Raw genomic sequence first — 22,975 nt, forward strand, 5'->3', positions numbered from 1 at the left:
ACCTGGGCAAAAGAACCCTTCCCACCTTACCAGCCACCTCTGCGGACCAAGGCATCCCATGAGAGGGGCCCATGACAAGATACCTCAATTATGTCACTTTAACTGCACAGAAAATGCCAAGAGAGCAGGTCATATTTCCATTTCCATTTCAGTGCTGTTACCCTGACAGGTTACAGGCATACCTATAAGAACAGGTATGGCTGTCCACAGTGTGTTTAAATATGTACACACACACACACACACACACACACTCCACTCTGCCCTTTGAATAGGAAGGAGTCTGTGTAAATAATCCCAAATAGTAGATAGATGAGAAATATTTCGATAAGTTTTGTAATTTACAAAAAGCATATGCAGTGCTAGGTAATGAAAAGATGCATATGGGATTAGACTTACCTTCTTAATGACGATGTGATTAGGATTATGTTTAAATAAGTTAACTAAATGTTTGCTGAATGAACTACCAACTATAAGGAGAACTGACCCAGGCATAAAGCCGCAGGCATGAAAGACACAATTTTCCACGGCTAATTCCCAGGCTGGTTAAAGCTCCCTGTGGGTGTATCCCTTACATATACCTGCCCGTGCTTCTTTGCTGGCATTCTTAAACCGAACACTCCCAGGCAGATACTAGAAGTCACGTGCAGATTCCACACACCACATACAACCTCACACCTCCCATGAGAGCTTAATGAGCCGTAATTTCACCCATCCATTTACGTGGCAAATATTTGCTGCATGTGTCTGTCCACCCACCCTGGTCCGGCACCCCAATTTTGATCTAAGGTTATGCATCTGGAGTTCACGTGCTTAGTCTTGTTATCTGATCTTCCATTTTCCTCCCCGCGAGGAGCCAGGCCTGTGGCGAGTTCCTCATTGCTGTGGTCTGGCCCCTGGATCCTCTGCCATTCCAGGGCACCCTGGAAACACAGGGCTCCTGCCCTCTGATTCTGCAACTCTCCTACCTCGCTCTCAAAACTGAGAACCATCAGCAGCTCACTAAGCCAGCAGGATTGCTTGTGCTGAAGACTTTTCCTAACAAACAGGCCTTTCTTAACCCCTGCACTGGGTAAGGGAGACAGAGCAGGGGACATTTCCAGTAAACACCCACTTGACCCTATCACAAGGGCTGCTGCAGGGATTAGAAGGAGGGGCTCCAGAGTCACTGCCTGAGTTCAATGACTCAGTTCTCATCTACAAAATGGGGACTGATCCATCTGCCTCATGGGACTGAATGAGCCATCCACATATAGCTTCTATCAGAACGCCCAATGCATCCACGCATGAGAAGCCCTATAACATATACTAGCTATCAGTATTAGCATTTTTATACTTCCATTTAAGCAAAAACAGAACAAAACATAAATATCACCCTGTGTCAGCCCTAATGACAATTTAATAGATAAAATTTACCCTCATAGAAGGCTGTGCATATTCTGCTAGCTTTGTCCAAAGTTCTGGGTAACTTGATCAGTCGCACAGCAGGCAGAATTACATCTGGTTTACATATCTCAACTGAGCAGGGAAACATGATGTTTTTATTTAGTTGGGTTCAGACAAGAAATAGATACAAGGCTTATATTATATTGTGCCTAGCACAGCCAGCACTTGACATCCACTGTGACGAAAACCTTACACAATCCAATTAATTTGGGGGTTGGGGGGAGGTTATAGGAGGGGGACGCTGTGAGCCACAGATGTGAATAACTGCTGGATCCAAGTGCTCTGCTTAGATGCAGGCCGCAGCCTACAGGCAAGACACCACACGTCAGGCCCTGAAAGGTGGTGCAGACACTAACCAGGCACCCAGCTCATCTCAATTGCTCCCCGTGGCTTTTCAGAGCAGAAATCATGCTGCCCAGACTGGGAGGGAGAAGTGCAGCCTTGCAGCGTCTGCTTGGGCTCAGGCCTCTGCTCAGGGTTCCTGGGAGAGGCCAACGGGAAGCTGCTGGCCCTGAGCACCTGTCAGCAAGACCCGAGGAAGGAACCAGTTCAGGTGCTGAGCAGACACACGAGACAATGCATTTATTTGGGGCACATTCATCTTATTGTGGTAGATACCCTACGTGAAAGGAACCAGTGCAGACAAAGGACAAGGAAACAAGCCAGCACTTATGAGGGCCAGCCGCATGCTGAGCACACACAGCTGCCTTGCAGGATGGGCCCTGTTACCCCATTGCAGAGATGGTGAAGCCAAGGTACCCCTGGACAGCGAGGTTAGATCCAACTGTCCACCACCTGGGGGTAGGTTAAATATTGGGAGAGCCATACAGTGGAATACCAGGTAGCTATTTCAGGGACACGACATTGCTAACACTTCCCCATACCTTTAAATATACATTAGGTAAAAAAAAAAAAAAAAAAAACCCAGTGTGAATAATTCCATTATTTTAATAATTTTCTATTGCACATATATTTATGTTTTCTACTGTAAATATGCGTATATGTGTAAATAAAAGGAGGCAGAAAAATTAATCTTGAAAGATGTATACTAAAATTTCACAGTGATTTTTCATGTTTCTTTTTGCTTATGTGTATTTTCACATTAAAAAATGTATACTTGATATGTATTACTTGTTAAATTAAGACTTTTTAAGAGAAAGAAATAGGAACTAAAAAGCTGACTAGCCCAAGGTCACACAGCTTGTAACTGGTGGAGCCTAAGTTTGAACCCAATTGTATCTAGTGCCAAGGCCTGAGCCGCTTCTGTTCCACCACCACACCCTCTTCCAGAGCTGCTGCATGCGGAAGCAGAGGCTGCTGCTACAGTAAATCCGTCAGGGCCTAGGGGTCTCTGCATTCCAGAGTAATAGTGGGGTTAACTGCAGAGTGCCTGGGAAAACCAGCTCTGTGCTGAGAAAGCATGGGCCTTGCTTAAGAACAGTTATTTCTAGCTCTTCGGGCGGAAGAGACCGATCTTCCGTAAGGTCTGTTCATTACCTAGAAATAGAACTGCCTCTGCCAATCCACAGGGTAGAGAAGGTGCCTGCTTTGAAGGGCCACCCCAACATGAGGCACGAGGGCCCCGGCAGTCCCAGTGCAGCAGACTGGACATGAGCAGCCACCCTCTAAGTGGCATACCATCCAAGGGATGAGGGTGACAGGAAAACAACAGGAAACTCACGTCCACCATATACAGCCCGGTGATGGCACCCACTGCCAAGCTCCCCCGGCTGTCCCCAGGCCTGTGCCCAGCAGTAGCTCACACGAGGGCACAGTCCAGGAGCCTTAACACGTCAGATGTTATATGGAACCAATGCTGGGGTGAACAGATCTGGGTTTGAATTCCAGCCTCTCTGTTTACTATGACCTTGGGAAAGTTACTGAACATCTACACAGGGCTCAGTTTGCTCACCCCTAAAATGGGAATAAAAATACCCCATAGGCTAATGTAGTCAGTGCCTCACTCATACAAATCCTTAAAACATGACCCCTCACCCAGTGAATCTTGCTTAGCATGCAATAATCTAATTGTACATACTGCTCATTATATCACACTTTTCATTTTATTCTGCCTTCTAGAAAATTGCTTGGGTGGGCACCTCACTTTACAGTTTACAGAAGGCTCACACACAATCTCATGTTAGCCTCACAACGCTTTGATATCCACTTCAGAGACTGAGACCCGAGGCTCCCAGCTGAGCTGACACCACCCACAAGTAGCAGAGGAGTGTCTCCAGGCCGTGGCTTCCTGGCCAACACATATTCTTCAACTCCTGTTTCTGGGTTCCCATCCAGACCACAGTCTGACTCACTCTTTCCTGAAATGAAACCCGAAGTGTCCTTTCTCCAAAGTTAGAACAAGTAGTCACTGTCTCTCTCCGACAAGCAGACATTCTTTCAGCAAACATCGTTTTTGTTTTTGAGAGATGGGGTCTTGCTGGCACTGCCCAGGCTGGAGTGCAGTGGCTATTCACAGGCACGACGGCTACACACTGCAGCCGGGAGCTCCTGGGCTCCAGCGGTCCTCCAGCCTCAGCCTCCCAAGTAGCTGGGACTACAGGTTCAAGCCACCACACCCGGCTTTCAATGAACACTGAATACATACTCTCCTACAGGTAGCCCCGTGCCAGGCTCTGAGGAAGGAGAAGGAGGGAAGCTGGCTTCTGTCCTTGAAGTGCCCCACAGTGGCCTGGATGGGGTGTGACATCCCCTGCCTCTGCTCTGTCTCTGCCTCTGACAGAGGGGACAGTGAGCAGTCAGCTGACCACAAGAGACTCTGCTACAAATGTCTGGGGGGGCGGGCTCACCTCACCGCCACCCCCACCAAAGAGCATCTTATGATCTTGAACTCACGGGTTCAAGTGATCCTCTCAACTCAGCCTCCCAAAGTACAGGGATGACAAGCGTTGAGCCGCCACACCCAGCTATTAAAGACTATCTTACGAAAGGGCTCCTCTGATCCATCTACCTGAGCTGCCTCTCACTAGGGCACTCTTCCCCCACCACTCACCGCTGCAGTGAGTTTAATGGCCCTGCCACGTTCATGTCCACCCAGGACCTTAGAATGTGATCTTGTTTGGAAACAGGGTCCTTACAGATACAATTGGTTAAAAATGTTGACATGAAATCATCCTGGATAGAGTAGGCACTGAAGTCAATGGCTTGTGTCCTCATGAAGACACAGAAAGACACACACAGGGAAGAAGGCCATGGGACGCGAAGGCAGAGACTGGAGTGAGGCAGCTCCAAGCCAAAGAAGAACGAGGGTGGCTGGAGCCCACGAGAAGCCGGAAGAGGAAGCGGGGATTCTTCCCTAGAGGAGCGGGGCCCTGCAGACACCTGGATTTCACACTCCTGGCTTCCAAAACCTTCGGAGAATACATTTCTATTGTTTTGAGCCACCAAGTTTGGGGTCATTTGTTACGGCAGCCCTGGGAAACTAATACACCCCTTTCTTAAAATCGTCTCTGTTCGGCGAGGCAGGGGAGGCACATGCTGGGGCCGCCCGCCCCTAGGGTACAAGCGGCGCTTCCCGCTGTGATGGTACAGGCACCAGGTTAGGTGGAGCCTGGGCTGTCCCTTGTGCAAGGCTGAACTTTGGAGCGTGTGCACACACACACACACGTACACACCCACTCACACCCATTCCAAACTTCCAAGAACGACGTGCTGCCAACAAAGGCTGGAACTCTGTCTCTGAACAGGCCGACTCTGCCGGCTCCCGGGGAGGTTTTCTTGTGGTTTGGGTTGAGGTGTCTTTGCCTTCTGGCACTGAGAAGCTGCAGCGTGAACTGTCTCACCAAATTCTGCCAGCCTAAAGTGGAGGCGCTCCCCATCCCCGCTGCCTGAGTACCCGTGGCAGCCTGAGGGTGCTAGTGAGAAATGTCGGCTTGCCGGCCTGGCAGGACACCCCAGGTCGGGAGGCTTCGACTGGACGTTCACAGCATTTTTCTCCCTGCCTTCTTGGCTGGGTGCTGCTGCCGGCCGGACCTGGAGTCCTGTCTTCCTCCTGGCTCTCCTTAAACACTCAAGGGTACTTTTATTTGAAGGCCTTTGAAGTGTTAATAACATAGAACATAAAACTGCTCAGGCCGGGTGGTGGCTCATGCCTGTAATCCCAGCACTTTGGGAGGCCAAGGCAGGTGGATCAACTGAGGTCAGGAGTTTGAGCCTGGAGAACATGGTGAAACCCCGCCTCTACTAAAAATACAAACATTAGCTGGGCATGGTGACGCACCTATAGTCTCAGCTACTCAGGAGGCTGAGGCAGGAGAATCGCTTGAACCCAGGAGGTGGAGGTTGCCGTGAACCAAGATCTCACCACTGCACTCCAGCCTGGGTGACAGAGCGAGACTCCATCTAAAAATAATAATAAAAAATAAATAAAAATAAATAAAACTGCTCCCCAGTGCAAGTCTTTCCCTTTCCCCAGCTGGGTTGGGGAGCTGCTAACACTGCCTTTGACTTTCCTGTGTTGAGCGGCCACCTCCAGCGCTGGCAGATGGCATGGCGGGGCAGTGTGTGTCATGAGCCACAGGTGGTCTGGGAGTGTCTTCTCATCCTGGCTTTGTCACCAACTGACTTGGAAACTCCCCTCCCCTCGAGGGTCCTCACTTGCTAAAGGAGGGGTAGGTAGGGCAAGATGCTTTCTTGGATCCTCTCTTGGGTGACTTTCCAAGGTGACAGACTCCCTTCTGTGGCACGGAGAAGGATGCTTGTTTCTTACTCACTCCTACTACACTTGATTGGCGCTGCCATGCCCTCAGCACTGCAGGATGCAGGAAATGGTAAGAAAACCCAGCATGCGGCCCCGTAAGGGAGATGCAATGACAGCAGGAGAAACCAGGTCCCTCTGGGAGGGGCTGTGGAACAGACACGGCCATCATCAAGTGAGGCACCAGCTGGAGGAGGCACAGAGAGGAGTCTGAAGGGTGGCCAGGAGTGAGCCAGGCAGGAAGGGCAAGGGGAAGGAGGGGCCCTAAGAAGATGCTGGGGTTGGGGGCAGCTGTGGGGGTGCAGGGAAGGCAGCTGGGATGGGGCGGGATGGTGAAGGGAGCTTGGAGTCCTTCCTGGAGGCCACCGGCAGCTGGGAGGCGCACACACAGAGGAGCACCACGCTCCAGTACTTTCCGTAGGAAGCGTCTTCTGGAAGCGTGGGATGTTCTGGGGCCACTCGAACTCACATTTTCAGCTGACTCAGATATCTTGCCAGCAGTTTTTCCACTGTCATTTCAATTAAAAATACCGGGGGCCTGTCTCTGGCAGCCCTTAGGGTAATCATCAGCAGTACCGGGCACACAGGACTCACGTCTGGGCCCAAGGCTCTGCAGCTGTGTCACCCTCCAGCTTCGGAAGCCCAGGCATGGGCCTTGGGGGTCAACACTCTTAGTGTGAAAGCTCTGCCACTGCCCTGCTGCTGCATCTTGAGTCCGTGACTTACACCTCTTAGAGACTCAGCATCCCCACCTCTAAAATGGGCTCAATATTGACCACCAGCACCGGCGCATCACGAATTGGAAAATAAGCTAATACATGTAAAAATATCTAGCACGGTGCCTGGCTTAAAACCAAATGCTCCACACACGTAAGCATCCCTTTTTGATGTTACAAATTAGGGGTGGGAACTGAGAGGAGCCATGGAGGAGCACAGGCAGGGGTGGGGAAGAGGCCGTGCAGAGGAGCAGCTGAGGCGTGGGTGGACGGCGGGTGGTGGGTGCTATGCTGTGAATGTTGGAGTTTTTGTGAGTTTGTCTACACAACCACTAAATTTTCCTGCAGCTAAAATCCCAGAAGCAGGAACGCTCATGCTGGCAAAGGCAGACTCGGTGTGGGCTTGGGCAACAGCCTGACGTAAGTGGATCTGGCAAGGCCGCGGGAGCTTTGGCAGCCGAGCCCCTGGCGCAGAAGCATCCTCATCAACACAGTGTTGTCGGCGCTCCCGGGCCTCTGGCTCATCCCTGTTTCTTAGCAACTGCCCTATTTTGGGGGAACACTGAGTGCCACAGGGAAGTTGGCCTGGAAGCACGTGCAAGACAGGCAGCACCTTCAGTCAACAGGCAGCCCCCCGTTCCCAGCAGCCTGGCCCCCTGATACCAGCTGCCATCTCCCAAGGCAATGTGACCAGACTAGAAGACCTCTGAGAGGCAGTTCAGCCACTCCACAGGTCTCTAAGCAGCTACCAGGACCCAAGCTCACGAGAGAGGCCCTGGTCATCCCCTGGGCCCCCAGGCAATAGCCCCGCTGCCATCTGTTATGCTTCCAACCATCTGAGTAGCTGCTATGGTAGGAAAGAAAGACACTCAACAAAACACACCAGGTCCTCAACACTCACACCCAGGGCCAGGCACAGAGGGCCCCTCGATCCATGAAACACCCCAAAGCGAGTCCAGGTCTTCCCTAACATTCCACAACCAACAAAGGTGTTCTAGAAAGTTCTGGGATATGAATGCCTGCTGGATATTTGTTCTTTCTCCACTTTGACAACATCATTTTATCTTTGCAAAATTTGTTTTGGGGAATTAAAGAATTCCACCAGGGCCAGGCTTCTTGGCAGAGGCAGCTGAGCTCAGATATGTATTATTAATACTAACATTTTCTTGTCGTGATTGCACACCCAATTTAAAATGAATTATCCAATTAAGCTAAGAAGGTGATGCGTTCTAATTCCAGGAATAGGTTGCCAATGACTTTGTCTTGACTGTTCTCCCCGAAACCCCTTCCAATTAAGTAAAGATTGTTCAGTACATCGTGAGGCTAAGCCAAGAGGTTGCTGTGGAGACGGGAGGATTTTTCATCCTATCACCATTTTCATTTCTTGATGAAAAGGGAGCCAGCAGAGCTTTCAGCCTCCCCCAGGGTTGAATGTTCACCGCCAGCAAGGACAAAAGGTCTGCTGGACGGGAGAGGATGAGGGGCTGTGAAAGCTTCCAGGTCTCCCTCTGCAACAACAGAGAGAGCCCGTGCCTTCAGCTTCTCGTGAGCAGAAGACAGTTGCCCACCTTATGGGAATACCAGAGCCTATCCTTTTTCCCTCTCCATCCTCATGCTGAAGGTGTGATAGGGCCAACTCGGCCAGCAGAGAGAAATGGCACCTGGCCAGAAAGATCAAGGTTGTATGGTCGGGTGTAAAATCCATGCCAAGAACAGTAAGAGGAGACACAGATTTTTATTTCTAAAATGGAAATCTGATCATAGCACTCTCTTGCTTTTTTTAAGAGACAGAATTTTGCTCTTTCACTCTGTTGACAAGGCTGGAGTGCAGTGGTACAATAAGAGCTCACTGCAGCCTCTACTTCCTGGGCTCAAGTGATTCTCCTGCCTCAGCCTCTCCAGGAAGTAGGACTACAGGTGTGCACCACCATGCCCAGCTAATTTTTTGTCATTTTTGCTCATCTATTATTATTATTCGGTTTTTGTTTTTTATTTTATTTTGTAGAAACAAGGCCTCACTATATTGCTCAGGCTGGTCTCAAAATTCCTGGGCTGAAGCGATCTTCTCATCTTAGCCTTCCAAAGTACTAGGATTACAGGCGTGAGCATTTCCCATCCCCTCCCCCATCTCTTGTTTTTAACTCTTTTTTTAATGTATTTTTATTTTTATTTTTTTGAGATGGAGTCTCGCTCTGTCGTCCAGGCTGGAGAGCAGTGGTGCGATCTCGGCTCACTGCAACCTCCGCTCCCGGGTTCAAGCGATTCTCCTGCCTCAGCCTCCCGAGTAGCTGGGATTACAGGCGCACCCCATCATTCCCAGCTAGTTTTTGTATTTTTAGTAGAGACGGGGTTTTCACCATGTTGGCCAGAATGGTCTCGATCTCCGACCTCATGATCCACCCGCCTCAGCCTCCCAAAGTGCTGGGATTACAGGCATGAGCCACCGCGCCAGGCCAGCTTTTAACTCTTCATTGGCTCTCACCACAGAGTTCCAACTCTTTAGCATGCTATACTCCACACTTCATTCCCCACTCACTTTTCCAACCACATCTCGCCCTCACTCCCAAGATACGCTGTGCTTGAAAGGTCAAACTCATCCATACGTCCCTGCCTCTGCTCACACTGTTCCCTTCTTGGTTTATCCCTTCCTAACTTTTTTCAGCCAGGTAAACTCATTCTCGTTCCTTAAGATCCAGATCAAGTGTCTTGACCTCCGGAGGCCTTCCCTCTGCCTCTACTTCCCTCCCTGCTCTCCAGGAAGGCCCCAGCATTGGTTATGCCAGCATTTTACACAGGGTTCTCTACTAAAATTGGTTTCATGTCTGCCTCCCCGACCAGCTGCTGAGCCCCTCAGGAGGAGGGAGGTATTTTCAAAGGGATGGCTGGATGGCTGAGGAAAAGGCGGAGGTGAAAGAAGAGGCCATGTCAACTGGAGGTGGATGTATAATGTAAAACCCTAGGCTAGGCACTGTAGCTCATGCCTATAATCACAGCGCTTTGGGAGGCCAAGGCAGGCAGATCACCTGAGGTCAGGAGTTCGAGACTAGTCTGGTGAAAACCCGTCTCTATTAAAAATACAAAAACTAGCTGGGAATGATGGGGTGCGCCTGTAATCCCAGCTACTCGGGAGACTGAGGCAAGAGAATCACTTGAACCTGGGAGGCAGGGGTTGCAGTGAGCTGAGATCACGCCACTGTACTCCAGTCTGGGCAACAGGAGTGAAACTGTGTCTCCAAAGAAAAAAAAAAAAAAAAAGCAAAGCCTTATTCAGAAGTGGTTAATGCTGTGAATCCCAGCAGGAACTCCTGCCCCTCAGGCTTGGCCCATAAGGTGCCTGGCAGTTGTCAGGGCAGTGACAGAAATGCTCTGGGCATCGGCCCCGCTCTTCTCTACTCTAAGAAGAAGGGTCCATCTGTCTGATGTTAAGGAGTGAAAGAGTTGTTAGCTTGTTAACAAATAAAATATCTGCAAAAGATCTTTACTGTTACATCAGGTAAACCTAAGGAAAAAAAAAAAGCTTATCAAAAAATTCAAACCATCAGAACTACAGTAACACACCCAACTCCAACTCCCAGGGCTTAAAGCGAGACCAAGGGAAAAAGCTGTTTGGCAGAGGGGACGTGTAAAATGCCCAGGCCTCAACTAAATGCCCTGTTTAGGCCTCTACGGGCTCTGGTTTCTGCCCCTCACAGGCTCAGCCACAGGCGCCTCCCATGACCTGTGTGTTTCTCAAATGAAAACAGGGGCCTTTCATCCACGCCCAGGTTGCAAAACACGCTGCTCCCTGGAAGGGGCATCACTCCTTTCTTGGAATTCTAATTGGGTTTGCCCCACAGCCTCTTCAAAAGCTTACCTGGGAGAAGCAGTGCCCTGGCAGAGCTCGGCTGCGGAACCCTGGCCCTCCAGACTTTCCCCGCACCTGCGCCACACGCATGCCACAGAACCGCAGATGCAGGAAGGAGCCTCTGAGCACAAAGATCAGAGCCTCCAATCCCAGCACTGCCCATCCGGGATTGGCGCCCCCCGGGTCGCCTTCTCTTCCCAGTTATCTATTAAAATCATGTGCACTTCTAGGCCAAGGAGCTGCTCAATTCCCAGCAACTCTGAATCCCTCCAAGGCAGGACTCGTCTTGGGTGGACCTGTCTCCACCCCGGGGACTTGGCTCAGCGACGTGTCTTTGATTCTAGTGTCACACCCGTCACAGAGTCTAGTATTACACCTGCTGCAGAATCTAGGTGCTGTGCCTGTCATGGGGAGCAGTTTCCTTTTAGGATTTGCTGAATTGAACCATCACTTATAGAGAGAAACCAACACTCTCTTTTTAAGTGTAATTTTGAAAATCTAAACAAAAAGCCCAGCAGTGTCTGAAATACAGGCTACGTTCGGAGAAATGCGTCGCTGGGCAATTTCATGGCTGTGCAAGTATCACGGTTGTGCGAGTATCCTGCCTCAGTCTCTCGAGTAGCTGGGATTACAGGCGCACCCCACCGTTCCCAGCTAGTTTTTGTATTTTCAGTAGAGACGGGGTTTCACCAGACTAGTCTCGAACTCCTGACCTCAGGTGATCTGCATGCCTTGGCCTCCCAAAGCGCTGTAATTACAGGAATGAGCTACAGTGCCTAGATACAAACCTGGAGTGTCTAGCCTATCACACACCAAGGCTATGCTATATGCTCTTAGGCTACAAACCTGTACAGCACATTACTGTACTGAATACTGTATGTAGGCAACTGTAATACAATAGTAAGTATGTATGTACCTCAACATATCTACACATAGAAAAGGTACAGTAAAAATATGGAATTATAGCCTTATAGGACCGCTGTTATATATGTGGTCCATTGTGGACCAGACATTATGTGGTACATGACTGTATATGGAGGTGGCACAGGGTGAATTTTGTCCGTCCCGGAACTATGCTGACATCCTCATCCCCAGTACCAATGACTAGAACCTTATTTAGAAAGGGTCTTTGCAGACGTAACCAAGTTAAGATGAGGTCATACTGCATTAAGGTGGGCCCTAATCCAATGACCGGTATCCTCATAAGAGGAAAATTGGCCAGGCACTGTGGCTAATGCCTGTAATTGCAGCACTTTGGGAGGTTGAGGCGGGCAGATCACAAGGTCAGGAGTTCAAAAGCAGCCTGGCCAACATACTGAAACCCCATCTCTACTAAAAATACAAAAATTAGCCAGGTGTGGTGGTGCATGCCTGTAGTCCCAGCTACTCGGGAGGCTGAGGCGGGAGAATCCCTTGAACCCAGGAAGCAGAGGTTGCAGCGAGCCGAGACCATGCCATTGCACTCCAGCCTGGGTGACACAGCGAGACCCTGTCTCAAAAGAAAAAAAAAAAAAAAAGATACTCTGGACACACAGAATGGGGAGAACGTCATGCGATGATGGAGGCAGCAATCCTAGTGAGGCAGCTGCAAGCCAAAGCATGCCAGGGACTGCTGGCAAGCCCGGGGCTGGGGAGAGGCCAGGGAGGAGTCCGCCCGAGTCAGGGGGAGCACAGCTCTGCGGACACCCTGCTCTGGACATCTGGCCTCCAGAACTGCGAGACAACACATTCTGTTGTTTTAGGCCACCTACAGTTTGTGGTCATCTGTTCTGGCAGTCCTAGGAAACTACAAGACAATAAACAAAAAGCAGTGACTGCTTTTTTTTTTTAATCACTCATTAATATCAACTTTCATGACATAAATGGTGTGCATTTGAGTAGTGGACACATCAGTGTTTTATCCATTTGCTCACTCGTCTAGCATTTACTAAGCAACTAATACGTGCTAGACCCTGTCTGAGGTACCAGGGCGACAAAAGTGGTGCAGCCAGAAGGCCACGATGACAGCAGCTGTATACAGACAGCTAGGACACAATACAGTCAGTTTTATAAATACGCATCACTGGAATGATGAGCCGTCACTGAGTGGGTGCCTGATACTATGCTAAGCACCTTGTCCACATCATCTTATCACCTCTTTTCATCTTCACCTAGTCCGACGAGGAAAGGAGCTGTTCCCATCGCCACTTTCCAATGGGTGAACTGAGACTCTGAGGCTGAGGGACCGCTGGACCATAACCTCGAGGGCTACGGATACCAAGCCCCCACCAGTCACTAAGAGAGCCCAGAAGGTAGAGACTGGCTCCAACTGTAGGTACTCAGAGCAGTGCCAGAGCTTTGACTCAGAGCTGTGAGGGAGAGTCATTTAAATAAGAAAGCATCTTCGCAGTCGAATTTTCATAAAAGATTAAATATATTAAAATATGCAACTGAGGAAAGAAACTGCTGTCGTCTGTCTTCAGTCATTAAAAAGCACGACAAAGTGCTCCTGACAGGTCCTAAGTGAAAAGGGCCATTATACTCAGATCCGGCGTTTCCCTATCTCCATGTACCTGAGCAGCAACATAGCAACAAAGGTTTTGATCTTCTTTTTTTTTGACACAGAGTCTCGCTCTGTCTCCAGGCTGGAGTTCAGTGGCGTGATCTCGGCTCACTGCAACCTCCGCCTCCTGGGTTCAAGCGATTCTCCTGCCTCAGCCTCTGGAGTAACTGGGACCACAGGCACCCACCACCACACCCAGCTAATTTTTGTATTTTTAGTAGAGACGGGGTTTCACTATGTTGGCCAGGCTGGTCTCGATCTCTTGACCTCATGATCCACCCACCTTGGCCTCCCAAAGTGCTGGGATTACAGGCTTGAGCCACCATGCTCGGCCTCTTCTTCTTTCTTTAATAAATTGTGCTAAATGTTTTTAAAAGAGACAGAGGTCTTGCTGTGTTGCCCAGGCTGGACTTGAACTCCCGAGCTCAAGTGATCCTCCCAGGTTCTAATTTTCTTCCATGTGCTGTCTGAAATTTTCAAATTAGTGATAGAGAAACTATCATCTGTATTATCATTCTGACTCATGCTTCACTGTGCCTACCCTGTTTGGGGCCCTGTTCTCAGCCCTGCACATGTGTGAACACAGTGAATCCCATCACAGCCCCATAGTGTAGATGCTACTATTATACCCACTTTACAGAAAAGGGAGCTGAGACTCAGAGAGATGAGGCAACAGGGCCACAGTCATGGAGCTGGATTCAAACCCAGATGATCTGGGCTGGAGCTCAGGCTGTAACCACCTGGCTATGATAGTCTGAGAGGGGAGGAAGAGAACACGCTTAGGAGCAGCAATGATTAAAGTGCCTCAGCCCCAACCCGAATGCATGGGCACAAGGACGACCCTCCTCTGGGGCCTTCCTGACCGCGTGGGCACAGGGACGACCCTCCTCCAGGGCCTTCTGCAAGTTTGCACACATTTTCCACTTTTTTCTCTGCTAAAAATATAACATATAACATAAAAATAATGATATTCTCATGCTTGTCTACTCAAGCAGGAAAAATTCCCTATTAGGACAAACCGAGGGATGTGCAGTTGCAGCCAAGAGGGAAGAAATGACAGCTAGCAATGGACAGGAGAGATGACAGGAAAAAGGACACAGCTGCTGAGTTCAGCGGCCACCTGATGTCTGCACTGAAAGGCTCTGCATGAATGTTAGTGAGGAAGAGGAGGAGGACGCCGAGAAGGAAGAGAACAGTAAAAGGCAAACGGTGAGGCTGAGCTGTACGTGGCGCTGAGAAACACACGCGGTTCAGGGCAGCTCCAAGTTCAGGGTGGCACACACAGCAGTGGCCCAGGTGGCTTCGCATCCACAAAGACTGCTCCAATCTTTCTCTCAAGCGAGAGGCCAAGCCACTTAAGACTGCCATTTCTGTGAGTCAAAAATGGTCACACGCTGGCAACACACACAGTCAACTTACACCTGTCATCACAGAGTGACACTGGCAAAACGGAAGGAAGAAAGCAGTTGTCGGAAAATGACAAATAGGGTGTAGTTTTCATCACCTTTTTTTTGACATGCCTCCTCTTCCTCCCTTTCTCCATCCCCTCCTTTTTTCCTCTCCCCTCCATTTCCCTCACCCACCTCTTTTCTCATCTTCCTTCCTCTCCCTCTTGTCTTTACAAACTGTATTGAGTCAAACTTTCCATCTTACCACTTGAGAGGATTTTATAAGGAAGAATCAAACAGCCATGTGTGCACATGAACATGTGTGCATGCACATGTACATGCGTGCTTGCGCACGTACGTGTGTGCATATGGCAATAGCCATGTGTGCATGTGGACATGTGTGTGTGCAAGTGGGCGTGTGCCTGGGGGCATGTGCATATGCATGTGTGCATGTGTGTGTGCATGTGGACATCTGTGTGGGCATGTGTGTGCACATGTGTACATCTGTGTGGACATGTGGACATATGTGTGTGCATGTATGGGCATGGGTGTGTGCATGTGTACATCTGTGTGCATGTGGGCATGGGTGTGTGCATGCAGACATCTGTGTGTGCATGTGGACATGGGTGTGTACATGCGGACATGTGTGTGCATGTGGACATGGGTGTGTACATGCGGACATGTGTGTGCATGTGGACATGGATGTGTGCATGTGGACATGGATGTGTGCATGTGGACATCTGTGTGTGCATGTGGCTAAGGGTGTGCACATGTGGGCATGTGTGTGCGCATGCGGATGTGTGTGTACATATGGGCGTGTGTGCATGTGGGCATATGTGTGTGCATGTGGACATCGGTGCATGTGGGCATGGGTGTCTGCATATGGACATCTGTGTTTGCATATGGACATCTGTGTGTGCATGTGGGCATGTGTGTACATGTGGGCATGGGTGTGTACATGTGGACATTGTGTGCATGTGGGCATGGGTGTGTGCATGTGGACATCGGTGTGTGCATGTGGACATGTGTGTGCATGTGGGCAGGGGTGCGTGCATGTGGACGTGTGTGTGCATGTGGTCATGGATGTGTATATAGGGACATGTGTGTGCATGTGGACAGGGGTGTGTGCATGTGGACATCTGTGTGCATGTGGACATGGGTGTGCACACGTTGACGTGTGTGCACGTGGGCATGGGTGTGCGCATGTGGGCATATGCATGCTTGTGGCGTGTGTGCACGTGGGCATGTGTCTGCATGTGGACATCTGTGCATGTGGGCATGTGTGTGTGCATGTGCACAACTGCATGCGGACATCTGTGTGCATGCAGACGTGTGTGTGCACGTGGACATGTGTGCATGTAGGTATGGGTGTGTGCATGTGGGCATGTGCCTGCATGTGGACATCTGTGCATGTGGGCATGTGTGCATGCAGACATCTGTGTGCATGCAGACATGTGTGTGTGCATGTGGACGTGTGTGCATGTGGGCATGGGCGTGTGCATGTGGACATGTGTGTTTGCATGTGGACATCAGTGTGTGCATGTGGGCATGGGTGTGTGCATGTGGACATCTGTGGGTGCATGCGGACATCTGTGGGTGCATGTGGATACGTGTGTGCATGTGGACATCTGTGTGCATGTGGACATATGTGCATGTGGGCATGGGTGTGTGCATCTGGACACTGTATGCATGTGGGCATTGGTGTGTGCATGTGGGCATGCGTATGTGCATGTGGACACTGTGTGTGTGCATGTGGGCATGTGTGTGCATGTGGGCATGTGTGTTTGCATGTGGACATCTGTGTGCATGTGGGTATGTGTGCATGTGGGTGTGTGCATGTTGACGTGTGTGCATGTGAGCATGGGTGTGCACATGTGGACATGTGTGTGCATGTGGGCATGGGTGTGTACACGTGGACATGTGCGTGCATGTGGGCATGGGTGTGCGCATGTGGGCATAGGTGTTTCTATGTGGGCGTGTGTATGCATGTGGGCATGGGTGTGTACATGTGGACATCTGTAGGTGCATGCGGACATCTGTGGGTGCATGTGGACACGTGTGTGCATGTGGACATATGTGCATGTGGGCATGGGTGTGTGCATGTGGACACTGTGCATGTGGGCATGGGTGTGTGCATGTGGGCATGGGTATGTGCATGTGGACACTGTGTGCATGTGGGCATGTGTGTGCATGTGGACATGTGTGTTTGCATGTGGACATCTGTGTGCATGTGTGTGCATGTGTGTGTGTGCATGTTGACGTGTGTGCATGTGAGCATGGGTGTGCACATGTGGACATGTGTGTGCATGTGTGTGCATGTGGGCATGGGTGTGTACACGTGGACATGTGTGTGCATGTGGGCATGGGTGTGCGCATGTGGGCATAGGTGTTTCTATGTGGGCGTGTGTGTGCATGTGGGCATGGGTGTGTACATATGGACATCTGTGTGTGCACGTGTGCATGCATGCAGGCATAGGTGTGTACATGTGGACATCTGTGGGTGCATGTGGAGATTGTGTGCATGTGGACATGTGTGTGCATGTGGACATGTGCATGTGGGCATGGGTGTGCACATGTGGACATGTGTGTGCATGTGGGCATGGATGTGCGCATGTGGGCATAGGTGTTTGGGCAGGTGTGTGCATGTGGGCATGGGTGTGTATATGTGGGCATGTGTGCATGTGTGCATGGGTGTGCACATGTGGACGTGTGTGCATGTGGGCATGGTCGTGTGCATGTGGACATCCGTGTGTGTGCATGTGGACAGGTGTGTATGTGTATACTCATGTGTGTGCATGTGGACAGGTGTGTATGTGTATGCTCTGTGTGTGCATGTGGACAGGTGTGTATGTGTATACTCGTGTGTGTGCATGTGGACAGGTGTGTATGTGTATACTCGTGTGTGTGTGCATGTGGACAGGTGTGTATGTGTATACTCGTGTGTGTGTGCATGTGGACAGGTGTGTATGTGTATACTCGTGTGTGCATGTGGACAGGTGTATATGTGTATACTCGTGTGTGTGTGCATGTGGACAGGTGTGTATGTGTATACTCGTGTGTGTGTGCATGTGGACAGGTGTGTATGTGTATACTCGTGTGTGTGTGCATGTGGACAGGTATGTGTACACTCGTGTGTATGTGCATGTGGACAGGTGTGTGTGTACACTCGTGTGTGTGCATGTGGACAGGTGTGTGTGTGTACACTCGTGTGTGTGTGCATGTGGACAGGTGTGTGTACACTCGTGTGTGTGTGCATGTGGACAGGTGTGTATGTGTATACTCGTGTGTGCATGTGGACAGGTGTATATGTGTATACTCGTGTGTGCATGTGGACAGGTGTATATGTGTATACTCGTGTGTGTGCATGTGGACAGGTGTGTATGTGTATACTTGTGTGTGTGCATGTGGACAGGTGTGTATGTGTATACTCGTGTGTGTGTGCATGTGGACAGGTGTGTGTATACTCGTGTGTGCATGTGGACAGGTGTATATGTGTATACTCGTGTGTGCATGTGGACAGGTGTATATGTGTATACTCGTGTGTGCATGTGGACAGGTGTATATGTGTATACTCGTGTGTGTGCATGTGGACAGGTGTGTATGTGTATACTCGTGTGTGCATGTGGACAGGTGTGTATGTGTGTACTCGTGTGTGTGTGCATGTGGACAGGTGTGTGTATACTCGTGTGTGTGTGCATGTGGACAGGTGTGTATGTGTATACTCGTGTGCGTGTGCATGTGGACAGGTGTGTATGTGTATATTCGTGTGTGTGTGCATGTGGACAGGTGTGTGTATACTCGTGTGTGTGCATGTGGACAGGTGTGTATGTGTATACTCGTGTGTGTGTGCATGTGGACAGGTGTGTATGTGTATACTCGTGTGTGTGCATGTGGACAGGTGTGTATGTGTATACTCGTGTGTGTGTGCATGTGGACAGGTGTGTGTATACTCGTGTGTGTGTGCATGTGGACAGGTGTGTATGTGTATACTCGTGTGTGTGTGCATGTGGACAGGTGTGTATGCGTATACTCGTGTGTGTATGCATGTGGACAGGTGTGTGTATACTCGTGTGTGTGTGCATGTGGACAGGTGTGTATGTGTATACTCGTGTGTGTGCATGTGGACAGGTATATCTGTAGAAGGAAAGACATGGAGCAATTTCTTCTGGTGGCCAAAGACTACATGACACAACAGGATAGGAGGCTGCTCCTGCCCTTACTGCCAGCTCCAGCTCGATGCTTGGGGCTGCTCAAAGGTCATGTGGCCAGTCCCCATGCTCTGTCCGGCAAGAGAGAAAGGGGCAGTGCAGGCAGGCCACACCAGCCACCTGGACTCCTGACCTTGGACTCTACCTGATGCACATCGTTTGCTGGGATTTTTCAATACTGAAGTTGTTTCTTTTTTTTTTTTTTTTTTTTGTTCTAAGAGACAGGATCTTCCTCTGTTGCCCAAGCCCAAGCTGGAGTGCAGTGGTGCAATCATAGCTCACTGCAGCCTCAAACTCCCAGGCTCAACTGATCCTCCCACCTCAGCCTCCCAAGTAGCTGAGACTACAGGCATGCACTTCCACACTTGGCTAATTTTTAATTCTTTGTTGCGACAGGGTCTCGCCATGTTGCCCAGGCTGGTCTCAGACTCCTGGACTCAAGTGATCCTCCTGCCTCAGCCTCCCAAAGTGCTAGAATTAGGTGTGAGGCACCATGCCCAGCCTGAGGCTCTTGGTAATAAAACTTCTTAGGTTGTAATACACTTTGGACAGCCTGACTGCCTACCTGGAACTCAAGACATTCAAAGGGAAAGGAAATGAACGGCCCAGAAGGCAGGGTGTGTGTGTGCCTTCTGGCTGGGAACCTGGGCGGACCAGCGGGGTTCAAATCCGGGCTCTGCCACTCACTGGCTGTGTGCACCTGGGCAGGTTGCTCGTCTAAGCCTCTGTGTTCTCACGTGTGTAAGGAGGATGATGACGGCAGCACCTGTCTATGGGGCTGTTGTAAAGTTTAAAGGAGACAAGGGGAAGAAGTGCTCAGCACAGCACCTTAGACGTCTAACAGAAAGTGCCAGAACATACTTGACTGAAGGCTATGAAACTGCTCTCTCTGGAGATTTAAAAATCTGCCCAAGGGAGATCAGATGTAGTCCAAACAGAATGGCTTTGCTAATTTTGTGAGCAGTCATTTCCAGCCCAGGACATCCCTTCATGCTAAAGAGACACAACCCTTAAACCCCCAGGCCGGAAGAGATGAGTCCAGGCCCAGACACAGAGGGAGGACTTCTTTTTTTGATACCATGATTGAAAACAACGAAAATGCTTTTTGAGTCTCAAAGCCCAGCTTTTAGGCACTCTGCCAGCAGGCAATGGGAGTGTTTTCCTTCAGCAGCCCCAGCTCCCACTGCAGAACTTAGAACCTGGGAAAACACACAAAACAGTAAGCCGTCTGCGAGGCTTTCAGACAGTGCAATTTGCAAGAAGTGCTTTTATATTTTAGTAGGACTCTGCAGTAAGTCAGGATTAATTAATTGCTACATTAAAGGAGAGCACCTTTAGCATTTCAATGACATAATCACGTGCAATTACGATCATATAAAAGGAACACTTTATAATTAATGATGTCTCTACTTCCTGAAATGTATAATCCTTATGTCTTAAATTCCAAAGAGGTTGGCAGACAGCAGGCCCTAAATATAGATCAGGAACTAATATTTAAATCAGTTTTTAATTCACCTTTTAATATGAACAATAAAACCAGAACAAAAGCTTACCATTATCATGGCTCTAGCTCTTTATGTCTTAGAGACTAAATATGCAGCAACAACAGATTCAAACTGAAATGGCCAACAATTACAGGCCAGAAATGGTTCTCCTACACAGCAATAATTTTGCACTAGCAAGCACATTAAAACTGTTTTTCCAGAAATGCATTAAAACTCACCCCAGCTGTCCTGGTTCTGGCAACCATGCTATACTTATACTATCACTTAACAAAGCACTCTGCCTCATCTCTATGACTTAAAAATGAACGTGTTTTTTCTTCCAACTAGGGAAGTTTCCCATGAAGCTGCAAGCACCAGGTACCAAGCAGTGTTCTAAGTACTTAACATGTAATGGCTCGGCTGGTCATCACGACAATCCTGAGCCAGGATTCCTATTCCTATTATTATTCCTATGCTGATTCCTGTTTTATAAATGAGGATACTGAGGCACTGAACTGTTAAAAATTAATCTGCCAAAGCTACCACCTCCCAGGAAAGGTCCCTTTAATTGAACCACAAAGCAGACAGGATAAACAGACTTTCTGGATTTTAACATGCATTCTGTCATTCGACCAATTCAACATGAGGAAAGCCCCAGAGCCTGCCTGCATCTCATTTCTATTGTTAGCAAAGTTCTTCAGCAAACTCAGACGAAAAAGCAGAAGAAACAAAATGGGACCCTCAGTAACATCCAAAGGGCTTCCAGAGGGTGGGGAAAATCCCTACCGCACAGTTTTTCTCCAAAAAGAAGGCATACACTGCCCCTGTTTTATTTTCTAATTTGATTCATAGCACGCTATTATCTTCTTTCATCAGGGAACTACTCAGAGGGGATTCCACCCTCCCCAAGACGGCCTCATGCAAGGTCAAGGGTTTACCTTGTCATAATAGTATCGCAGGGCTCTGCTCAGCTTATCATAGTTCATATTTGTTTTGTTTTTTCGGAGTCCCCACAGCTTGGCCACTTCTTCTGCTTTGAGGAGCTTGAATTCACCATCGTTCGAGGTCCAGCAGATCAAATGCTCATGTTTCTGATCCAGCAGCAACTGCAACAGGAACTGCCACAGCGTGATTGCACTCTCCATACCTGCGGGGAGAGGAGGCCGGTCAGAGCTGGCGGTCACGATGCCGACCAAACTTGGCGGGGACAGCGGGGGCTTCAGAATGGGCAACGCAGCTGTCCCCTCCTTCCCCCGGTGAACCTAATAAAAAGTAAGCTTTCACTTCCATCTCAATGGGCCACTCTGAACTGGGAGCTTCCTGGCTGCATTTCTGTAAGCAGCCACAATTCAGAAATACCGGGAGGCCCTGTGGTCCTCCTCTATTCACCACATATGTCCCCACGAGCGACAGCAATGCATGGGGAATAATGTGGAACCATGATTAATGACATGACCACTTGCAGAACGGGTCCCCATTCAAACCATTCCCCACTTAACACAAGTGTCTATTCCCGCCCATCCTATCAATTTCTTTGTGGGTCTGTGATATAGTTTGGATGTGTCCCTGCTCAAATCTCATGTTGAATTGTAATCCCCAACATTGGAGGTGGGGCCTGGTGGGAAGTGACTGGATCCTAAGGGCGGATTCCTCATGAATGGTTTAGCACCATCTCCCTTGGTACCATACTTGAGTTAGTGACTGAGTTCTCATGAGATCTGGTCATTGTTAACAGTGTGTGGCACCTCAGCCCTCGCTCTCTCGCTCTTGCTCTGACCATGTGACATGCCCGCTCCCCCTTTGCCTTCTCCCATGATTGCAGGTTTCCCGGGGCCTCCCCAGAAACCCAGCAGATGCCAGTATCATCCTTCCTGTACAGCCTGCAGAACTGTGAGCCAATTAAACCGCTTTTCTTTATAAATTATACAGTCTTGGGTATTTCTCTACAGCAATGTGAGAAAGAACTAATATAGTCGGTCTCTAACTAAAATGATGGACCCCATGCTAAGTGCACTTCATATAGGTGCCTGCAATATCTCTCCTGTGGTTGTGGTATACGTCTAAGTGTAACTGCCTTTCCTATGTGATGAGCTTCAGAGGAAGGGACTTTGCTGGATTACTTTGTATTGCCAGCACTCTGATAACCCACACAATGCTCAAAGCTGCCCAGACCATGGATGCTTGTGAAACTGAACAATCACTGCCAACTGCAGAGACCTTCCCTTTCCCGGCACTCATCATGCTGCAGGTCAAAGCCACCATCACAGGTGCACAGATGGGAAGAGCAATTTCTCCCATGAAGAGACAAAAACCTATACAATGTTATCCTTTTCCTTCGACTCTGGTGTGAACTTTTTAAATGCTATTCCTTCCGGCTAAAATGCTGTTCCCTAGCTTTGGAGCCTGCTGAACTCTTTCTCATCCATTGTGACCCAGCTCAAATCGGGCCTTCTCAAGGAAAGTTTTCCCCACTCCTGGGCAGTTTCTCAATTTCAGGCATTTGAGGACTTCCATGACAATAGGTATTGATTCTAAGTAGTAGTAGTAATAATAATAATAATAATCCATTTGTGTTATCAATGCTCATTGCATTTTTAAAAAGGTGGCTAGACTGGCCTCAAAAGCTTTGCCACAGA

The 22,975-nt window shown here is 49.3% G+C and overlaps 1 protein-coding gene across 2 annotated transcripts in view; it reads right to left on the minus strand.

Moving 5' to 3' along the window:
• LOC105483661 (ETS transcription factor ELK3) overlaps window positions 1-22,975 on the minus strand; it is a 79,792-nt gene that overhangs the window by 28,501 nt on the left and 28,316 nt on the right. For both annotated transcript variants that reach the window (XM_011744631.3, XM_011744632.3), the window contains exon 2: window positions 21,278-21,486. In XM_011744631.3, coding sequence (XP_011742933.1) covers window positions 21,278-21,484 — 207 coding nt within the window. In that variant the 5' untranslated portion in view covers window positions 21,485-21,486. The remainder of the gene's footprint in view (window positions 1-21,277; window positions 21,487-22,975) is intronic.

The sequence above is a fragment of the Macaca nemestrina genome, chromosome 10 (genome assembly GCF_043159975.1).
Source record: "Macaca nemestrina isolate mMacNem1 chromosome 10, mMacNem.hap1, whole genome shotgun sequence".
Taxonomy (NCBI): Eukaryota; Metazoa; Chordata; class Mammalia; order Primates; family Cercopithecidae; genus Macaca; species Macaca nemestrina.